At 42.6% G+C, this 23,381-nt stretch overlaps 1 protein-coding gene across 1 annotated transcript in view; it reads right to left on the minus strand.

Moving 5' to 3' along the window:
- Nucleotides 1-2,524: 2,524 nt before the first annotated feature.
- Nucleotides 2,525-23,381, minus strand: part of RWDD1 (RWD domain containing 1) — a 44,379-nt gene continuing 23,522 nt past the window's right edge. The window contains exons 5-7 of the mRNA XM_077487074.1: nucleotides 20,898-21,030; nucleotides 13,114-13,176; nucleotides 2,525-3,531 (exon numbers count right to left, since the gene is read on the minus strand). Coding sequence (XP_077343200.1) covers nucleotides 3,422-3,531; nucleotides 13,114-13,176; nucleotides 20,898-21,030 — 306 coding nt within the window. The 3' untranslated portion in view covers nucleotides 2,525-3,421. The remainder of the gene's footprint in view (nucleotides 3,532-13,113; nucleotides 13,177-20,897; nucleotides 21,031-23,381) is intronic.

Consider the following 23,381-nt stretch of genomic DNA (forward strand, 5'->3'; position numbering starts at 1 on the left):
GGTAGACTCCCGAGCAATCAGCAGTGTCAGAACTACAGTACCTGGCTCATCACAGCCCAACCATTAAAACCAGTGACTCTAAAGCAGGATGGAAGAGCGGCCCTTGGGACAGTTGGTCCTCCCTGAGAGGCAGCCATCAAGGAAACGTTGCTGACCAGGCTCACCCAGTCGGCGTACGCAGACCGACGGACCTATCCGGAGCAAAAAGAATGACCGGAATGCCCACAGCTGTGCTCCTGCGCAAAAAACCCCAGCACAAGTTGGAGAGGAGGAAAGGCATAGAGCAAAACGTCACCGGCCCCCTGGGCCACCAGAAGATCCCGTGACCTTGCTAGAAACCTTGGCACTGTCCTATTGAGCCAAGGCGCAAAACAGATCTACCTCAGGAGTGCCCCAGCGGAGACAAATCTGATGAAACATAACCCAGTGAAAGGCCCACCCCGTGGCCCAACCCTAGCCAACTGAGGTATCCATCTGACAGTATTCCACTCCTGGAATGCGTACGCCAGAAAGTCCTGGAACGAGACATTCTGCCCACCGGAGGATACTGGCCTTTTTGGCCCGCCCTGGAGAAGGACTTAAGCCACTACTGTTACCTTGTCCAGCTGGATCCGTACCGGGAGCCCTCAAAGTCAAACTGTCCATGATCCAGACCTAGTCTGATCAATTGAAGTTCCAGGATATTAGTCGATGGACAGTGATGGAATTCAGACTAACGATCCTGAGCAGAGCTCAGTTCCAGGACATCTCCCCACCGGGACAGACTGGCATTGGTGGTCACCCTGTTCAATACAAGGGGAGAAAGGATTTTCCCCGATGAAGAACCGGAGAGCGAAGCCACCAGACTAGGGAACCTCTGGTTTCCTGACTCAGTCAATTGTTCAGAGACCTTGGACTTTTGTCCCATTATACTAGGATCTCCCCGCAGGGAGCTTGTATGGAACTGTGCAAATGGAATCGCCTCAAAAAAGGAAGATACCATCAGACTTAACACCCACATGTAGATCCGCAGAGGAGCCCACCTGCCGGACAATAAGTGAAAAATGCAGCATGCAACTTTTGGAGTCTGTCCAGGGGAAGAAACACGCTGGCCAGAGCTGAAGCCCGGTCAAGCTCAGATAATCCAACGTTCTGGCAGGGCCAAAGCAGACTTCCGATAGTATAGACGTCAACTAAATCAGTGAAGGCCTGTATAGCAACTACATTGCTCTTCAGGGTAATCGAGAAGTTGGAGAAGAGTGTCCAGGCAGCCCAGGACCGCCAACCCCCACTGATGTAACCCTGCCAGATCTGGGGCCAACACTTTGTGAACACCCGAAGAGTGGTGGCCAGATCAAAGGGCAACACAATGCACTGATAATGCTCTGCATCCCCAGGAAAAAAAAAAAAAATGAGGAAGTGCTGGAGTCGGGCACATAACAGAATGTTTAAGTAAGCATTCCTGATGTCGTAGAGGTCAGAAAGTCTCCATGATGAAAGGAGTGCCACCGCTGCGCGGACAGACTCCATCCTGAACTTCTGTACCCACACAAGGCAGGTCAGTGCCTTGGGGTCCAGAATTAGCTGTACCATGCCCTCCATCTTTTAGACTGTGGACAGGTTTGAATAAAATAAAACCCCCTGAAACTGTTTCCAGCACGGGAACTGGGACAATCACACACTCTGCAGCAATGGGGCTTACACAGCCCCCCCCCACCCCCTCCCCGCTGAGGAGAACAGCAAGCAGTCTGGCAACAGACATCCATTGGAAGCAAAAAACTAACTTTTTGGAGGAACAAAGCCGAAAAATTATCTTGTAACTGGACAAACTCAAGACGCAACATGATGTCATTCAGGGAAGTCTCCCAAAATACATGTCTAAACATCACTGAGGAAACAGAGATTCAGCAACCAGGGGAACTGTGGCCAAGCAGACAAACCGCAGCACCTACACCAATAGGACCAGCAAAGCCAGAGGGATCCTGCTCCCCTTCCAGGTATGTCAGCTGGACCCTTAGAAGACAGAGATCCCTCTATTGGAGCCATGGTTGCCTTGAGCAGCATAGAGACAGGGGGGTTCACTACTGGTGGAACAGTCCCCTTCTAAAGGAGGGACTCCTCAAAAGGGGACCTTACAGCAAGCATTTTTGGAAACACAAAAGGCACTTTGGACACTCCCAGTCTTTATGGACAAATTTGTCAAAATAAGAGGGAGAAGGCACCGCTGGAGGGCTTTGTTTCAAGGCACGTTTCCCATAATGTACAAATATGCTATCGATATTGCCCTGCAGGAGAAAACCTTTTTTTATTTTAATTTTATTTTTTTCCCACAAGATTAATGTGTTAAAATTACTTATTATTTCACCCTTATAAGTTAGAACTTAGGCAGACATAAAAAAAAAATCATAAGTAATTAGGTATCTCTGTCAGACATACGCTCACTTTTTTTTCAGCATCATAATTATTACCGTGGAATTTATGTAAAAAATTTGTCGTAACTTTATATCTGACATTTCTTAGAAAATGCATGAGCCAAGTAAACCTATAGAGCTACCAAGCTTTTATTTGGCTTGTAGTATAATGCATTTTTTTTACATTTTGCAGCATTAGATCACTTTAATGGAAACATGTGGTATAGTAACAGATACTGAAGTCAATTCTGAAAAGTAGGGCCCCAAACACCAGGCACACACTTATCAGTATCATTGAGCTTGATGGAATAGTTTGCAAAAACATAGTGCATAGCTTGGACAGACATTGGAGGGTAGGTGCTAGGGATCCCTGTGCACACAGAAATTACATTGCTCAGATGTAAAAATAGCATAAGGCACTGCAGAGTGCCTCCTTGTTAGTTGGGGTCAGTTTTAGTATTCTTTGTCATTCAATAGGCCTACATTAATGCACTGAAGTGTGAAAAATGCATATTCATCTCAAACACAAGCTGAATATTCTTGCAAAATGTTATCCGTATCCTCAATTTCATGCCCCAGGCCACAGTTTTTAGTTGGTCTCAGTCAAAGGGTGCCATCATGAAACAAAACTTCTGTGTGAGAAAGCAGACTACATACTATTTCCATTGCAATAACCCAATCAACTGCACCAGAAATAGTATGTAGCACATTAGTCAAGTAAAAGATTACTTACATCAGAGCTTTCTTACCCAGGTAGATTGCCAAATTCCGTTTAACATAGAAGGCCACAGACTACAACTACCTGGGTCTCCCTCAAGTTACTATTCTAGCAATAAAAAACATCCCAATCCCAGGTAACTGATTTTTAAGTCAGTTTAATCAGCATCAGCTGTGAAAGTTATCAGAAGAATATTCTCCTAATAATTAAAATAGGACTTAAAAAAATAACAGCCATGGATGTATGCTTGGTATAGTCACAGATACTGTGACTTTCTTATTTCTCCAAGGAGTGCCAAATCCAACATATTTATTTAATCGCTCTCTACATCAAGTGGGTTATAATCTGGATCATCTTCATCATCCAATTCTAAATCATCCAAATCTTGGAACAGGGATTCATCCACCTCGACACTGCTTCCTGCTGTAAGTAAGAAGACAATATGTCATTTTCCACATCTAACATTAACAAAAAAGAAATAAAAGTTACAATGGTGGTCCAAATTTTCAACATTTTGGCCAACAGAATGTGACAGGACTCACAAAGACCAAAGCTATAAATCAGGGTATAGCCCTGATTTATAGCTTTCTTTTATGAAGAAACAAAATGCACTTTGTTTTACTATAAGGCCATCTAGTGGTTGTATCTTTCAGTAATACACTGCTTGAAGAAAATGAGAGACAGTTAAAAAAAAAAAATATGGTCCTTCCACATGCAATAGTAAATACTAATTAGAGACCACTTATTGGAACCCATAATGCCTTCTGAAGAGCCTCAGTCTCACAGCGACAATCTCAGTATATGCCAACAGCTCACAGTAGGATGCAGCAAGAAAGAAAAAACTGAGCTCCGTAGTGTAAAATCTTCAAATATTTATTAAAAAACATCACCACATACACTTACATATCACTGTGTCACACTAGAAACAGACAGTATCACCTCAACGAGCCAGTTCCAGCCGCACTTCCTGGCTGCGAACTCAGGCCTCGACGTGCATGGCGACGTCACATACAAAGCCCTGTGGGATCCTGCTGTGCATTGTGAGCACACACTGAGGTTGCCGCTGTGAGATTTAGGCTGGGTTCACACTGCAGCACTGAGCAGCTCACAGCAGGGGGCCTGTGCGTCCCAGTTCTCTGTTTCAGGTCCGATTTCAGCCCAAATTTTAGGGGGAATTCGGGTCGGAAACAGACCAAAAGACGCACAGCACTCCTGTGCAATTCGTAAGGGAGCTGCTCGAGAGATGTGTGAATCAGCTCCATAGAAAGCCGGTCATAATCTGCTGACACGCGAATTGGATGTGGAGAAAAATCACATCCAATGCATACTAGTGTGAACCCAACCTGAAGCTCTTCAGAAGGCATTAATAGTTCCAATAAGTGGTATTTCAGTGGCATTTCTATGGTATGCTCTTTAGCTGGTGTTCCATGTTAACCAGCAATTACTTCTGGTGAGTTATTAGATTAGATTGATCAGCGTTGGATGGTACATCTGTGGCGTAAACTGACAGAATCTGTGGATGTTGGCAGTTTTGTGCGCTTTTCAAGGATTTTACATTTTTCCACTGGACATTTTATTGAGTGGAAATACATATTGGCATACAGAAAATATTTTCTTGCACAATTCTTTGGAAGAAATGTAATTACTAGGTGGGACACTGATTTTAGATTTGTATTTTTTGCACACTGAACATTTTTTTATTTTTTATTTTTTTAAACGTTTTAGAATATTTATTATGATATTTTGATGAGCTGATTATAGAACACTTTAAAGCGGAGCTTCAACCACATTTGAAAGGTGGTCTTAAATGAAATGAAATCCTCGTTTTTGGATATTACATTTTTTTATTCAATTACTTCCAATCCATCCAGGCCGCAGTACAGGACACCATATCCTTTTGTTCGGCAAGCCCCACCACAGACAGCTGGCCATTCACAAAGCGATGTGTAACTCGCACATGCACAGTAGGAAACGCAAGGCTCCACCGCCGGTTTCCCTTAGTTGGAATGGTGGCATCTGCAACCGATCTGATGGACGGATTGGCTAACCGGGGGGAGGGGGTTTAGGGCGACATTGCGTGCTTCCTGGACAGGTAAGTTTCCTTATTAAAAGTCAGCAGCTACAGTGTTGTTTGTAGCTGCTGACTTAAAAAAAAAAAAATGATATATTATATACACACACACACACACACGTGTGTGTGTGTGTGTGTGTGTGTGTGTGTGTGTGTGTGTGTGTGTGTGTGTGTGTGTGTGTGTGTACACACACTGTACATATAAAACCTTCCACAATTAACAAGTGATTAAACAGAAAGCATCATCCAACCTCTTTGTTAATTTCAAGACAAGTGGCAAGTGGTTCGGGAAACAGCAATTTGCTGTGCAACTTGTGCATTCTGAAATCCCTGATGTACATAAAGGCAACATGAGCTGACCTTTTTTCCTTATTTATATTAGTGCTCAAAAGTTAGCATACCCTGTCAGAAATCACAACATTTTGTAATTGATATTGAAAATATGACTGATCATGGCGCAAAAAAAAAAAAAAAAAAAGCGAAAAAAAGTATTTTATTTAGCTGTACTTCTCATGTGGATCACAGGAGTGCAATTGGTTCTGCACTCCTGTGACCTGTTTTCAGCAGAGAGCGGGCTTAAGTCTGTTCTCTGCCGACGTCACAGAAGTCGGTCCAGGCTCCATATCATCCCGACCATGGAGTCGGGATCCGCCAGATCCCTGGACCGACACCGAGCTTAGGCTCTCGGTGAGCCAATGAAAGCCTAAGCCAGCCTTCACAGCTCATTGCTCCAGTGAGTGAGGAGGGGGCAGAGCAGAGAGTGGTGACTGACAGTCTGCAGCTCTCTGCTCAGGGAGCTGCGAGAACTGAGCAATCTGTGGTGTTCGATCACTCAGTTCTCAGTGCAGAGGCGCTGGGGGACCAACGCTGAATCCACCTAGATAAGTATGAATGTAAAATAAGCTAGATTCTCATACTTCCATCAGGACAGTGATCATATGAAGCCTTTCTTCTTCTCACATAGTAGTTTGGCTCCTTTTTAAAATCATAACAGAAAATCACCCAAAAGACCCTGATCAAAAGTTTCCATACCCTGGAATGTTTGGCCTTGGGACAGACACAAGGTGACACACACATGGGTTAAAATGGCAATTAAAAGGTCAACTTCCCTCATCTGTGGCTTCTTAACCACTTCCCGTTTGCCATACATTTATAAACATCCTCAGATGGAAAGGACAATCTGGATCATCGCTACAGCAATGATCAAGATATTCTTTAGGGCCAGCGATTCTGCACAAAAACTGGAGTTAGTACTCACCGGTAACTCCTTTTCCAGTGGTCTTCCAGGACAGCCCTTCGCCATGGGAAACACATTGCCAAACAGTTAAAAAGGAGGACCTTCAGGTCCCTGGTCAGTCATTTACCAAGAACCGAAGGATGGAACTGTAAAAAACAACAACATAACCACAACAAACAATATCGTTATTGTATTAAACTTAAAAAATAAAGGGTGGGATCGTGCTGTCCTGGAAGACCACTGGAAAAGGAGTTACCGGTGAGTACTAACTCCAGTTTTTCCCAGTCTTCTTCCAGGACAGCCCTTGAGAGGATCCCCAAGTACTCACCAGATTAGGGTGGGACCATGGCCTGGAGGACTTTCCTCCCAAAAGCCTGATCTTGACTGGACATTAGATCCAGTCGATAATGTTTTGTAAAGGTGGAAAAGCTTGACCACGTGGCCGCCTTACAAATTTGCTCCGGGGTAGCACCAGCCCTTTCTGCCCAGGAAGCCGCCAATGCCCTTGTGGAATGGGCCCTAACACCCCCAGGAGGGTCTTTGTTCATTGCTCTATAACCCTCTGCTATAGCTAACCTGATCCACCTAGCTATGGTGGCTTTTGAGGCCTTCTGTCCCTTGCGTTGACCTGAAAAGAGGACGAAGAGGGAATCTGAGATTCTAAAGGGACTTGTTACTTTAAGGTATTTCAAAATGCAACGTTTAACATCCAACAAATGAAAGGTTTCCTCTTTCTTATTTGATGCATTCTGACAGAAAGAAGGAAGGACGATATCCTGCGACCTGTGAAATTTAGATGCCACTTTTGGCAAGAACCCAGGGTCTGTCTTTAGAATCACTCTATCTTCCAAGATCTGTAGGAACGGTTCTCTTATAGAGAAAGCTTGCATCTCACTAACCCTACGGGCTGAAGTGATTGCTACCAACAGGACTGTCTTGAATGTGACCAATCTTAGAGAGGACTCTGATATAGGTTTGAAAGGAGATCCTAAGAAAGCTTTCAGAACGACAGCTAAATCCCAGGAAGGAGTTTGGTTGACTCTGACTGGTTTATGTCTAGAGATTGCTTTACAAAACCTAGAAATGAAAGGATCTTCCTGCAAATGTCTTTCTAAGTACACACTTAAGGCAGCTATCTGAACCTTGATAGTACTAGGGGTTAACCCCTTGTCTACCCCCCCTTGTAAGAACTGAAGGATATCAGCTGTGTCCATGCCCTTCCTCCCACAGTTGTCCAACCAACTATTGAATTTTCTCCAGACTTTCCTATATATAGCCCTGGTAGTTGGTTTTCTACTCTGTAACAGGGTCTGAATCACCCTATCCATCAGACCCTTACTTCTCAAGATTTCCTCCTCAGTAACCACGCCGAGAGGCTCAACAAGGTTACCTGAGGGTGAAAAAAAGGTCCCTGCGACAGGAGATCTCGTCTGCAGGGAAGTCTCAGTGGAGGCTGGTCCAACAGCTGCAGCAGCATTGTAAACCATGGCCTTTTGGGCCAATATGGTGCCACAAGGATTAAGCAAGTCTCCTCCGCAAGGAACTTGGCTAGAACCCTTGGGATAAGGTGGAGTGGCGGAAACGCATATGCCAGGCTGAAAGACCATGGAGTTTGTAAAGCATCTACTGCCAAAACTTCTGGATGTAGCGACCATTCTTGATTCAAAACTTGTTGTCGACTCAAGAAGTCCGCAGTGCTGTTCATCTCCCCCTTCAAATGAATCGCAGAAATGGATTTTAGATTGGACTCTGCCCACTGAAAAATGTGCCTGGCCACTGACATTAAATGAGGACTTCTGGTACCTCCTTGTTTGTTTAGATATGCTACAGCCGTCATATTGTCTGAGCGGACCTGTAGATGATGACCCTGTAGCAAGGTCTGGAAAGCCAATATAGCCCTGAGGATTGCCGCTAACTCCTTCCAATTGGAGGACAGAAGCCTCTCCTCCTGAGTCCACCAGCCCTGGGCCCAGTCTGAGTTGAGATGAGCTCCCCAACCCCAACTGCTTGCATCTGTGGTCAGAGTAGAGGTGATGGGCAAGACCCAGAGAACCCCCTTGTTTAGGTTCCCTGTGTCCTTCCACCACCAGAGGGACTGCTTTACTCTTCTGGGAATTGATACCTCTTCCTCCAATTCCTTGCCCTTCAAGTGATCTAGCAAGAAACCCTGGAGGTCTCTTTGATGGAACCTGGCCCATTGCACAGCTGGAATGGCTGCCGTCATGAGGCCTAGCACCGACATGATCTGGTTTGGAGAAAAGAGATTCTGCGCCATGGGTTCAAAATCTTTTCCTCCGGTAGTACTATTGTCTGCTCCACTGAGCTGACTTTGTAGCCTAGGTATAGGATCTCCTGAGTAGGAACAGTCTTGGATTTTTCCCCGATTGATAATCCATCCCAGCTGTCCTAGACTGAGCTGTGTTAACTAAGTCCTGAGAGAGCTTTTTCTCTGAGTGGGCCGTCAGCAGTAAGACGTCTAGATATGGAATGATCGAGACCGACTGAAGCCTTAATGGAACTAGTGCTTCCCCGAGAACTTTGGTAAAGATTCTCGGGGAGGCCGACAGTCCGAATGGAAGAGCTCTGCACCGAAAATGATAAATCTTTGCATCTATCTGAATAGCCATGCAAAGAAATTTCTGGCATTCCTTCCTTATAGGTATATGCAGATAGGCGTCCCTTAAATCCAGGGTAGCCATAAATACCCCCTTCTGGAGGAGATTCTTTATTGAATAGATTGACTCTATCCGAAACTTCTTGTACCGGATGGAGAGATTCAGAGGGCAGAGGTTCATAATCAGTCTAAACTTCCCGTACGGCTTTTTTACCACAAATATATGAGAGTAAAAACCGCCCCCCTGCTCCTGAACGGGGACTGGTGTCAATACCTCTTGATCCACCATTTCCCTTATCAACAAAGGTAAAGCCCTGGCCTTCTCTGAATGGCTCGGGAGCTTTGTTACAAGAAATTTTGAGGGTGGGCAGCTGTGAAACTCTAGCGCATACCCTCTATTATATTTGTTTAAAACAAACTTGTTTGAGGTTATCTTCTCCCATTGTGGAAGAAAGCGCGATAACCTTCCCCGCACAGGGAGCCTGATGTCACTGGGGCTTAGGGGCCTGACTGGGGCGGCTAAAAAGTAAGCCCCCTTTTCCCTTCCCTTTTTTTGACCTGTCCAGTGCTTTTTAGGCTTGAACTCCTCCCCTTTGGCGGGTTCCTTAAAAGGGACGAAACATTTTTCTTTTTGATGGGAAAAGTCTTCTTCCTGTCTGCCGTCCTAAGGCGGTATCTAATTCAGGGCCAAAGACCAAATCCCCTGTAAAAGGGACACTACACAAGCGAGATTTGGACGCCGTGTCACCACCCCATGTCTTCATCCATACCGTTCTCCTAGCTGCCACTGAAAGTGCGGCTGTTTTAGTCGTAAATGTCACTGAATCAGTGGAGGCATCAGAGATAAAACTTGTGGCCTTAAAGAGCATAGGAAAGGTCTTTAATAGCTCAGCCCTAGGAGTGCCTGCTTTTAGATGCTCTTGCAGCTGTGATAGCCAGAACTCCAAATTTCTAGCCACACAAGATGTGGCTAGAGCCGGTTTTAACCTGGCCATGGAGGCATCCCAGGCCCTCTTTAGGACCACATCTGTCCTTCTATCCATTGGATCCTTTAGGTGACCCATGTCTTCGAAGGCTAAGTCAGATTTCTTTGAGACCTTGGAAAGAGGTGCGTCTAGTTTTGGATTCTTATTCCAGACCGCCTCTGGGCTCTCGTCAAAAGGGAACCTTTTTAAGGAATTGGGAAAGAAGACTTTTGTCTGGTTCAGACCACTCCTTAAGAACCAAATCAGAAAGTACTTTATGTATGGGAAAAACCTTCGCCTTCCTTTTCCCCAGAGCCTCATACATTAGATCATGTCTGGATAATTGAGTCTCTTTTTCATCAATTTCCAGCGTATCATAAATGGCGCTCAATAGCTCCTTTACCTCCTCAAGAGAAAGCTTATACTTTGCGCCTTTGTTAGCTACAGCCTGATCCTTATCCTGATCCGAATCAACGTCAGAGGGTTCAGGACTAACTAAACGCGGGGCTATGCTCCCTGACAATACGGGGCTCCACGGAACTAGGTGTCGTAAGGCATGGTGAGGAGGAGATTGTGGTTGCCTTAGTGGTGGAAACAGCTGTACCTACGTCCATAATTAAATCATGAAGGGATTTAAAAGTTGAAGCCATTTCCTCTTTAAAGGAGCCAAGAAACCTTGCCAAGGGGGAATCTGCTTCTGTTTTGAGAATGCCTGCAATACACTGCATAAGGCTTTACCAGAACCTGAAGATAACCTATTTCCACAGTTTGGACATTTTTTGCGGCCAAATTTATCTTCCCTTGGGGCTTCCTTAGTCTGAAACAAAAAAGAGGGCGTCCTTAGTAATTAGACTTAATACCTAGGGAACACCTGTGCTGTACCACCACTGCACACAATCACCCGACCTGTTAAGTGAACACCGCCCTGGTGTACTACAAGTCCCAGCCTTAGCACTACCACCAACCACCAGTGTAATGACTAGCTCCCAGCAGCCTACCTGGTTTTGACTGGTGCCTGCCTCCACCGGAGCATCCTGGGGATTAGTCTCCATGGTCCCCCTTGAGATCCGGATCCCGCCGCTAGTCTGGTGCAGCTGGACGCTGGCGGGATCGTACAGGCACAGCGTGGGCTTCCCTCTTCCTCCCTGTGCCTTCAGAGACCCGGAATCGGAAGTCTCGGCACACAGGGATGACGCAGTTCTGCTGAAAATAATGCGACGGCGTCACCAACCCCCACCGCTATCAGCTCAGAGAGCAGAGGAGGACACAGGCTGCCGCACTGCTCTCAGGAGGAACAAACATGATCCTGACGCTGGCCACCTCGGCACTGGAGAGAGGAAGGGAGCGGGTCTGCTCCTACAATGCTGGACGGTACCCGAGCCCCTAAGAAAGCAAAAATGGACTAGCAGAGAACCTGCCGGACAGGACCCAGTCCCCCAGCGCAGGTTCACCCTCTTCAGGCAGCCCCTGAGAGATGTAGTCCTCCTGGTTCCTTGCAACATGTTCCTCTGACGGAGGAAACACAAATGACTGACCAGGGACCTGAAGGTCCGCCTTTTGAACTGTTTGGCAATGTGTTTCCTGTGGCGATGGGAGGGACTCCATCTCTCAAGGGCTGTCCTGGAAGTCAACTGGGGAAAAGTAATTTGAGCAGCTAACAGCTAACCCCACTCCTGTCACTGTCTTTACGGAGCTCTCCCATACAATCAGGTAAGGACGCAACCTGCAGCATCCAGCTCCAAGGACCCAGTGAGTGGAACAGATAACTAGGATTTTGTCCTGTTTGTGTTTTTTGTTTCACAGATCTGTAGATAGGCCCCAAATCTCTCCATAAAGAGGACCTGTCACTGTCCATGCTATTACAAGGGATGTTGTTCATCCCTTGTAATAGCAACAAAGTTGATAAAAAAAAGTTAAAGTGGTACAATGTGTAAAAAAAGAAATAAATTATGTTAAACTAAAAAAAATTAAAAGATGGAATAGGAGATATATGTATATATAATTCTCCTGTTCCATCTTTATTTTTTTTAGTTAACATTTTTTATTCATATTATATATATTCAAAGCCTTGAATATATCAGTCAGTACTATTCAATCAACTAAGAAGTGGAAATTTGTGGATCTCTTGATATCAAGCCAAGGTCAGGTAGACCAAGAAAGATTGCAGCCACAACTGTCAGAAGAATTGTTCGGTATACAAAGAAAAACCTCACAGGTACGGAGCACAATACTTGAAAAAAAATGAGCTGCATGGTTGAGTTGCCAGAAATAAGCCTTTATAGCGCTAATGCCACAAAAAAGCAACGTTTCAATATGCCCAACACCTTGACGCCTTACAGCTTCTGGCACACACTACTCTGGGGTGACGAGACTAAAAATAAAGCTTTATGGTCAAAACCATAATCGCTATGTTTGGAGAGGGGTCAACAAGGCCTAAAGCGACATGAATATCATCCCCACTGTGAAGCATGGTGGTGGCTCACTGATGTTTTGGGGGTGCATGAGCTCTAAAAGCACAGGGAATCTTGTGAAAATGAATGGCAAGGTGAATGCAGCATGTTATCAGAAAATACTGGCAGACAATTTGCATTCTTCTGCTTAAAAACCAAGTATGGACGCTTTTGGAAATTACAGCACGACAATGAACCCAAGCACAAGGCCAAGTTGACCCTCCAGTGGTTACAGCAGAAATAGGTGAAGGTTCTGGAGAAGCTATCACTGTCTCCTGACCTTAATCTCATCGAGCCACTCGGGGGGAGGGAATCTCCAAAGACCCGGAGGTATTCTGTCAAGAGGAATGGGCAGCTATACCACCTACAATAATTCAGGGCCTCAGAGAACTATTACTAAAGACTGCACATGGTCACTGATGCTAAAGGAGCAATATACAATGCAAAGAACTAAGGGTGTGCAGACTTTTAAACAGGGGGTCTTTTTTTTTTTTTTTTACTTGTTGTCATGTTTTCTTTTATGATTGTGTCATTCTGTTATGACCTACAGAATTGTGTTTTGCCTGCTTACTTATGTCTTCTTTAAAAATGGTACACTGTATACCACCAAGGGTATGCAAACATTTGAGCAAAATGGTATCTATAACAAACAGAAAATGAGAACAAACCTTCTTCCAGGAACTTGATGTCAGAGGTGTCTAGATTATGGTCCGTTTCAAACAATTGCTTTCCTACATGACCAACGTAGAAATGGTTATGTTAAATTCAGTGATGTCAATTAACACAACAGAAATAAAAACGCCACGATTTAAAAACAGGTAGTAATGGTAGGTTATCCTCGCGCTATAGTGGTAAAGTTAGAGCAGGTTGGTGTGGTTGCAGCAAAAAACACCGACAGAGGTGCAAACCCTCCCCTCAAAATGACAGTAAATAAAAAATAGATGGTGTTGCGCTCCACACCAAATAAATTAAATCTAATAACACAATTACTAAATAATCGCATAAAATCTTGAAAACGCACTCATGTGATTAAAGTTAGAATCGCTAAATAATCGCATAAAATCTTGAAAAACGTGCTCATGCGATTAAAATTCCATTAGTTCTAAAATAAATACCAAGTGAATAATCCAGTGCTTGAAATAAAACTATTTCCTACTAATATTCATAAAATTGAAAAATGATCTATATAATCGTGATACAGTGACAGGAAAAGAATCGCAAATCTTAAAATTGTCAAAAGAATTGTGACATCTAACAAATCTGTGTCAGTCCATGAAAGTGCATCCAAGTGCCAGCATGTGTGCAAAAAAATATATAAGATGATAAATACACAATGAAAATATATAAAGCGGTGTGTGAAAAAAATTATTATCACAGAATACAAAAAATAATAGTCCAGCAAACGTGATAAAGAATGTCTCTAAATAAGTATAAAAAGGCTAAATCACAAAGTTCATGCAGAAAATGAAATAAATCCACGCTGTGCTATGTGAAGAAATTAATCCTATGAACAACCCCGGGATGATTCCACCAGTGATTTTGCAGCTCCTTAAACGTGGGTGCTCACACACTGAGTGCAGTGGGTACCTTATCTCACTGCTGTCAGTAAGACAGCAAAATGCTCCAGTGCAACAGTTGTGTCCTCAAATGGGGTGTATATCCTCAGTGGATGTAGGGGACCTTCAACACTTTGCGGTGTATATCCTAAATGTAGTATGGGCGCCCCCAAAACCTTTTCCTCCAGATATTCCGCAAGGGATCGCAAGTCAGACCATTCCATTTGGCTGGAGTTGAAAGCTTCGAAGCTTTCAACTCCAGCCAAATGGAATGGTCTGACTTGCGATCCCTTGCGGAATATCTGGAGGAAAAGGTTTTGGGGGCGCCCATACTACATTTAGGATATACACCGCAAAGTGTTGAAGGTCCCCTACATCCACTGAGGATATACACCCCATTTGAGGACACAACTGTTGCACTGGAGCATTTTGCTGTCTTACTGACAGCAGTGAGGTAAGGTACCCACTGCACTCAGTGTGTGAGCACCCACGTTTAAGGAGCTGCAAAATCACTGGTGGAATCATCCCGGGGTTGTTCATAGGATTAATTTCTTCACATAGCACAGCGTGGATTTATTTCATTTTCTGCATGAACTTTGTGATTTAGCCTTTTTATACTTATTTAGAGACATTCTTTATCACGTTTGCTGGACTATTATTTTTTGTATTCTGTGATAATAATTTTTTTCACACACCGCTTTATATATTTTCATTGTGTATTTATCATCTTATATATTTTTTTGCACACATGCTGGCACTTGGATGCACTTTCATGGACTGACACAGATTTGTTAGATGTCACAATTCTTTTGACAATTTTAAGATTTGCGATTCTTTTCCTGTCACTGTATCACGATTATATAGATCATTTTTCAATTTTATGAATATTAGTAGGAAATAGTTTTATTTCAAGCACTGGATTATTCACTTGGTATTTATTTTAGAACTAATGGAATTTTAATCGCATGAGCACGTTTTTCAAGATTTTATGCGATTATTTAGCGATTCTAACTTTAATCACATGAGTGCGTTTTCAAGATTTTATGCGATTATTTAGTAATTGTGTTATTAGATTTAATTTATTTGGTGTGGAGCGCAACACCATCTATTTTTTATTTTTTGATTTAAAAACAGAATTAATGTTCAACTTAACTCATACAGAATTTTGTTCATGCTTTTGTAACAATGAGTTGAAAGAAAAATAAACTATTAACACATGAGTACAGGAAATGTATATTTCAAAACAGCACAGTGGATTCAGGATGGGGTTAATAGGCTTTTTTTTTGTTCTGGATAATGCTTACTACAGAGTTTATGTAGGTAAGACATAGCCAACTAAAAGCAAAAGTGCAACTAAACCAAAGAACAAAAATGGCACTGCTGTACAGTAACATTCGATCCTGTGCACTGTGCTGTGATAAAATGTAGCACGTCTGCATTTTAATCAGATTACTACAGCGCAGATCTGGGCTGCAGTACAGTGTGAATAGGATGCAATGCTTAGAAAACTGCTTCCTGTGTTTCCTGGTGGTGACTGGAGTTCAAGTGTGGCAAAAATGCCAGTCACTACACTATGGAGGGAATTTACTAATATTAGAGAGTGCAAAATCTGGTGCAGCTCTGCGTAGAAACCGATCAGCTTCCAGATTTTATTGTCAAAGATTACCTGAACAAAATAAAGTTAGAAGCCAACTTGCTACAATGCACAGCTGCACCAGATTCTCAGTAGTAAATCTCCCCCTATGTGTGAAATAGCCCTTACTTTTAATGTAGTTTATAGAGCCCCAGAACAGGTAGAATGTTGGGACTACAGAACATATCCCCCTTCTCCTTTTATGCATGAGAGAGAAGATGTTCTGTAACCCAAGTAGATAAATAATTTTTGCAATTTCAGTTTTGTGCATAGGACATTGGATTTCTAGCAGGATCAACAGGTTATTGTATTTTGTTTTTCAGTTTAGATACAATTTAAAAAATAACCCATGTATTGGCAATAAGGTGCCTCCTCCTTGTACACACAATCAGATTTTCTGCAGACAAATTGTCAGACTTGTCCGAAGTACGTTTACGTGGATTTTGTCTTGCATACCAATGGTACACAATTGTTGGCCAACAAACACGAACGTAGTGACATACTAGAGGTACTACGAGCCGATAAAGAGGAGGTTCCATTGTCATGTGCCACTCTTTGGGCTCCTTCTGCTAATTTTGTGTTAGAAGAAGTTTGGTGAGTGTTGATTTGCGCTTTTCATTTCTGAACGCCCATTCATCAACCAGACGTTGTAGAATCGGAGGAGATAACGTGTTACTTAATTGGCCTTGGAGCTATTGCTTTTACCCAAGTCCAGTTCAGGAACAGGAGGAGGAGGAGGATTTATTTTACCAAAAATAATCCGGATGATTTTCGGAATTATCTCTGGATGACGGACCCCTGCTTTCATCAACTCCTGGCATGGTTGACCCCTATATTAAGAAGCAGGACACATGCATGGGGCTTTTATTTTATTTTTTTGTTGCATAATGATTTGATATGGTATATTTTCTATATTTTTGGATGCGTAGAATGCATTTTGGTTAAGTTCTATTGGCAGATAGCAGGTCTAATTTTATTTTTTTAATGCACAATAAAACAATTGTGGAGAATAATACTTGGCTATGTGTTTTACTTCAAAATGACAGTTTGGTAGTAGGCAGTTGCACTTAAAAAAAAATACTGATGGAACTCTCTTCTACTGTGCCTTAATTAGGTTGTAGGTTGGGTTCATTTAAATTGCTGACTAAAGATTGTAATGTAATCTGATTTTCTGACCTGACATGTTTTGTATCACTGTTGAATATGCCTATTATGCACTCTTTTTTGTTTTGAAATAAAGAAGAAAAAAAAAAAAAAATGCTTTCAAGTAAAAAACCTATTGTGCTGCAAAAACCACCCAGACCCCCCTTTTTCTTAGCTGAGCCTGATCGTTCCAGCGATGGGGACAAGCACAGCAGCTCCAGTCACTGTCTCAGGTCCTCATTGGATAGATTGATGGCAGCGGTAGCCTTTGGCAATCAAATCCAGTGACACGGCAGCCAGGGGGCGGGGCCGAGTCCTGCTGTCTGTCTGTGTCAATGGACGCAGCAGCAGGACTCGGGAGCAGAAAAGGAGGATCGGGGCAATTCTGTGAAAAACTCTTACCCCCCTGCACGGGGGAGGTAAGTTTAACATCTTTGTTATTTCAAAAAACAAAAAAAAACAAAGCTTTACAATCACTTTAAGAAGTTCATGTTCATCCCTACTAATAAAGCTGGCTGCATACAGTTTTCTCTGCTCGGACACCAAATTTCTTGCATAGTGTTTTTTTTTTTTCTGCCTTGGTGAGCAAGCAGGAATTCTCAAGTGAAGTAGCACAATTTCAACGTCGCAATAGATGTGACCGGGGGCTTAGTGAAACAATGAAAAATCATAAGCCGCGCTAAACAAATACAACCAACTACTTGTGCAGTAATACAAGAATAAATGTTGAAATAAATATTATATAGGGTATAGCAGCTATATATATATATATATATATATATATATATATATATATATATATATATATATATATATATATATATATATATATATATATATATATATATATATATATATATATATATGTCCATGACATGCACCTGTAATATAAAGAATATAAATATATAAAATATAAACACCCAGTATATGAACAATGAATCCGTATAAGAAACACAACAAGAGGTTAACGTGAGACTGAATGAAAGTCCTCTGAATATAAACCACAATGTTCCTGGGAATCCAAATATGGGAGAAGTTATGTTCAATCCACCACCAACACACGATAAGATTTACTGCTTACCAGATGCAGATGACCCCCCACTACAGAGGGTCACACGGAGCTTTATGAAAATAGACGCCACTTCTAACCACAAGGGAAAGGGGTTCCTCGATGTCTTCCTGGTTTCGCTGTTTTAGGAAATCTTGGGAAGGAAACTCACTCCCGGACACTCAACTCAAAAGTCCAAAGAGACTCAGAGCCAGGGGCATCAAAACCATAGAGGAAAAATAAAACTCAAAATAGTGTAAAACCCTTTTTATTTTAAGGATAAAAATATAAAAATGCACTTACAAGTGTATAAAAGAAAAAGCGCCTTAAGTCCGTGGCGCCGGCCGGACGCACACGGACAGACCCGTTCTCCTGGAACCCGTCACAAACACGAGGTGATAAGTAGCGCACCGCTCAGCTGGCTGAGCGGTGCGCTACTTATCACCTCGTGTTTGTGATGGGTTCCAGGAGAACGGGTCTGTCCGTGTGCGTCCGGCGCGCTACTTATCACCTCGTGTTTGTGACGGGTTCCAGGAGAACGGGTCTGTCCGTGTGCGTCCAGCCGGCGCCACGGACTTAAGGCGCTTTTTCTTTTATACACTTGTAAGTGCATTTTTATATTTTTATCCTTAAAATAAAAAGGGTTTTACACTATTTTGAGTTTTATTTTTCCTCTATGGTTTTGATGCCCCTGGCTCTGAGTCTTTTTGGACTTTTGAGTTGAGTGTCCGGGAGTGAGTTTCCTTCCCAAGATTTCCTAAAACAGCGAAACCAGGAAGACATCGAAGAACCCCTTTCCCTTGTGGTTGGAAGTGGCGTCTATTTTCATAAAGCTCCGTGTGACCCTCTGTAGTGGGGCATCATCTGCATCTGGTAAGCAGTAAATCTTATCGTGTGTTGGTGGTGGATTGAACATAACTTCTCCCATATTTGGATTCCCAGGAACATTGTGGTTTATATTCAGAGGACTTTCATTCAGTCTCACGTTAACCTCTTGTTGTGTTTCTTATACGGATTCATTGTTCATATACTGGGTGTTTATATTTTATATATTTATATTCTTTATATTACAGGTGCATGTCATGGACTCTTATTATATGTGTTAAACTGTAGTGGTGGGATTTTGGGTCAGAAATCTTAACACCTATGTGTCCTGCATCACGTATATATATATATATATATATATATATATATATATATATATATATATATATATATATATATATATATATATTTATAGGGTTGCTATACCCTATATAATATTTATTTCAACATTTATTCTTATATTACTGCACAAGTAGTTGGTTGTATTTGCGTTTGTATTTGTTTAGCGCGGCTTATGATTTTTCGTATACTTATTTGCATGTATGTGACATAGTGAAGCCGCAGCTGAATATCCTTATATATAAGAAATTCATATACATCTATATATTTCACATATTCACATATTTATTTTTACCTTAGCGCAGTTTTTTCTTCTTTTTTCTTAGTGAAACAATGCTCTCTTTGCTGCACTGAAATGCCAAGCAGTGTAATAAGCCTTGCTTATGTTCTCCCCTGAAGGACTAGATAACATTTACCTTGTATGTTATGGAGATAAATATTGCATGGTATTTTAGTGTAGCAGAGGCAGTATGCTGCCAGCCCATTTATTTATGCGGCATTTTTAATGAAACAAAATATGGGGAAATCTGAACATAATTGCAGAGATATACTGAATATATTTTGGCGTGCTAGTCACCCATATGATAAATACCTGCATGCCCAACTTCCCTTCTTAGTCTAAGGGTACAATTACCTTAAAATAAGACTGAAGCCCCGTACACACAGGCAGAATGTCGGGAGACATTTGCAGGTACAAAAAATACCGGCCGACATTCTGTCCGTGTGTATGTTGGTCTGTTTGGTCGGCTTCTGTTGGACGTGCATGCTGCAAATTCAGCAGCCGACCTCGCATGGTTAGTAAAGCGGATTCCGAGCAGAGCGGTCAGCTATTTTGTTGAAAAAACCAAAAAAACTGTAGTGTGTACCAGATTTAACCACTTCAGCCCCGGCCTATAGACATGACGCCCACAGATGGGATCTCCCAACCTGGGTGGGAGTCATATGATGTCCTCTGATTCCCGGCCGTCTAGGGAGCGCGCACGCGGAATCGCTCGGGACCCGGGACGTGTGTCCGGCGACCGCGATGTCTGCCGGGCACCCGCGATTGCCCGGGAACACAGCAGGACCGTGGATCTGTGTATGTAAACACACAGATCCACGTCCTGTCAGTGGAGGAGACGATGGTGTGTTCCCAGTACAGAAGAACACCGATCGGTCTCCTCCCCTTGCGAGTCCCCTCCCCCCCAGTTAGAATCACTCCCATAGGGAACATATCCCCTGCAGCGCCCCCTGGTGTTAACCCCTTCCCTGCCAGTCACATTTACACAGCAATCAGTGCAATTTTATAGCACAGATTGCTGTGTAAATGTGAATGGTCCCAAAAATGTGTCAAAAGTGTCTGATGTGTCCGCCATAATGTCGCAGTCACGAGAAAAATAAATAAATAAATCGCAGATCGCCGCCATTATTAGAAAAATAAAAAAATGCCATAAATCTATCCCCTATTTTATAGATGCTATAACTTTTGCACAAACCAATCAATAAATCGCTAATTGCGATTTTTTTTCCCCAAAAATATGTAGAAGAATACGTATCCTCCTAAACAGGAAAAAAAAAAAATTTTTAACTGGATATTTATTATAGCAAAAAGTAAAAAATAGTGTTTTTTTTCAAAATTTTCGCTCTTTTTCTGTTTATAGCGCAAAAAAATTAAAACTGCAGAGGTGAGCAAATACCACCAAAATAAAGCTCTATTTGTGGGGGGAAAAAAATTACGTCAATTTTTGTTTGGGTACAACGTCGTGCAATTGTCAGTTAAAGCGACGCAGTACCAAATCGCAAAAAGTGCTCTGGTAAGGAAGGGGGTAAAATCCTCTGGGGCTGAAGTGGTTAAGAGGGTGATGGTCAAATAAAAATTTAGCTCATGCTACAAAACATTCACATAATGGCACTGCATACAAAACTTACCAGTTAATTTAATCTTTCCCGATTGCTCTTCTTCCTTCAGTTTTTTTCGCCTCATTTCTGCCAAGTCAGCATCAAATTTGGCCTTCCAACTAAGAAAGTTTTCAATTGTTACAGGGGTTCCATGGAAACGCACCTAGAAGATATGATATATGATGTTATGTATAAGATTATACAAAATATGAAAAAATTGTATTCCTAAAATTTTGCCCAACTTTTTTTTTTTATGTAGTTGTGGCAAATGGATCACTTGTGCGACTTTTCCTGCAACTTTGGACATCAGAGCCGCATGACAAGTCGTGCCCCCCGATTCCCATTCATATCTGTGCAACTTCAAAGTAGTAACTGTACTACTTTGGTGTGACTTTGATTAGAGTTTAGGCCCATAGACCTCAAGTTTACACAGGCATTCCCTGAAATCGCGTCAAAAATCACACAACTTAAGTCGAAGCAGTGTAAAAGGGACCTAAAGCTTCAAGCCAAGAGGATACTTACTGTAAGACATATTATTCTGACAAACTCTTCTGGAGAAAAGTTTGTATTGTTGGCGATTTGATGCGGGGCTCACTAGATACCTTTGCTGCCACGGTGCAATTGCTGGGTGCCCAGCGCATCCCTGTAGCTTTAAGGCCTCATGCCCAGGAGCGTTTTTTTACAGCCACTTTTAGGAGTGTTTTATATAGCTTAAAAACACCTTTCCATGTTATTCTTTGGCCTCGTGCACAAACAGACGTTAGGAGCTGAAAGTGGCATAGGCGTTTTTTTAAGCTCCAAAAAAACCCAGGACCAGCTCGTTCTGAGGCTCTAGCGCTGGAGCTGTAAAAACGCTAGACACTGATAAAAGCTGTTAAAATGGTTTAACGCTGCATAGAGAGCATTAAGCGTTTCTCTGCCTCTATTCATTGATTTGAATAGAAGTCACACTTGTCTGCTGAGGATCGTGAAGGGGAAAATGAAGAAAAATAAAAAATACATTTGGCTTGGGTCCCCCTCCCCTTTTGGAATGGTATGGATTTTAAAAGGGTAACCCCCATTTTTTGTGCGTGGAGGTTCCCCTTGAGATCCATACCAGACTGAAGGGTCTGGTATTGTCTTGGGGAGAAATCCCACGTAAATTTTTTATTTTTTTTTCCATTTTGGCGGGGGTTCCACTTCATGATCCTCAGTACACAAGTAGCACCGCAAGTTGGATCATCATGGTCCGACTTGTATTCAAATCAATGGGTCCCATAGGGGCAGAGAAAAAAAAAACCTGCAAGACAAAAAGGCATAATGAGCTAATATGCATAGCATACTAGCTCATTATGAATTGCTTACCCGAGATCGAAGCCCTCGCAGCCATCCTTGTGCCCCGCTCCGGCGGCCGACATCTCTCCCGTAGTTACTTCTGGGTATCGCAGGCTCTGCCACTGATTAGCCGGAGCCGCGATGACGTCACTCCTGTGAATGCATGCAGGAGCCGCCAGTAACGGCACAGTCTTACTGAAGCAACAGTACGTACTGCCATTGCTTCAGTGCCGATGACGTTGGCACACGCAAATACAGGGGATATCTCCTAAACCAGGTTTAGGAGATATCCAGTGTAGCTACAGTTAAGCCTAATTATAGGCTTACCTGTAGCAAACCGTGGTTGTACAATATTTTGCCTTTATGCAGGTTGTCCAGCACAATAATGGAGGAATAACGCCACAGTAAAAGGCGATTTTTAAAGTTGACTAACATGTATAAAATTATAGTTTGACCTATTCCATCCCAAGATCTACTTTTTTCATAGATCTGCAAATACAACATGCCTTACAACAAATTGGAAACTCCCCATGTCTAGACCGCCTCCTGGAACTTATCGATTCTCCCAAAGCTACATGCAAAGAACTTTCACAATTCTACTCCCTTCTAGCTACTCCTCCTCCTACCAAAAAAACCCTCCACATTATTTATTTGGGTACGTCCTCTCTCCTTTACGTCTGCCTCAGATTAATAATCACCCACATCTTCATAGGAGCCAGATTATCTATCGCCGCAACTGGAAATTTTCAACACCCCTTGACCATGCTTCCTTTATCCTAATCCTCAACAAGCATGCCTTTAATGAATACTCCTTCGCTAGAGCTCATCTACTACTATTCAAATGTATCCTTCACTGGATTACATGGCTTTGACACCCTAACCGCTCCCTCCAACCCCAATTAGACAAATCTCACTATAACGATCACCCCAGAACTACACCTGGAGCTCATGTCCAAGTCTAGAGATTACCAAGGAGAAATGGTACCTACAAGTCATTCTTCCTATCATGTTACCTGCTAACATGATTTGGTATACTATAATCCTTACCCTATCTGCAAAATACCATAATGGGCAAAGTAACCCTGTACTCCACTTAATAAAAGCCATACCAACCTCTCATGCCTTACTAAAAAAAAAAGTCTAGTAAAACGTGCTACAGGAAAGACTGGAAATGTTAACACACATCTACAGCATAATTTC

The sequence above is a fragment of the Lithobates pipiens genome, unplaced genomic scaffold (genome assembly GCF_037356315.1).
Source record: "Lithobates pipiens isolate NorthernLeopardFrog02 unplaced genomic scaffold, aLitPip1_a1.2 Scaffold_18, whole genome shotgun sequence".
Classification (NCBI taxonomy): domain Eukaryota; kingdom Metazoa; phylum Chordata; class Amphibia; order Anura; family Ranidae; genus Lithobates; species Lithobates pipiens.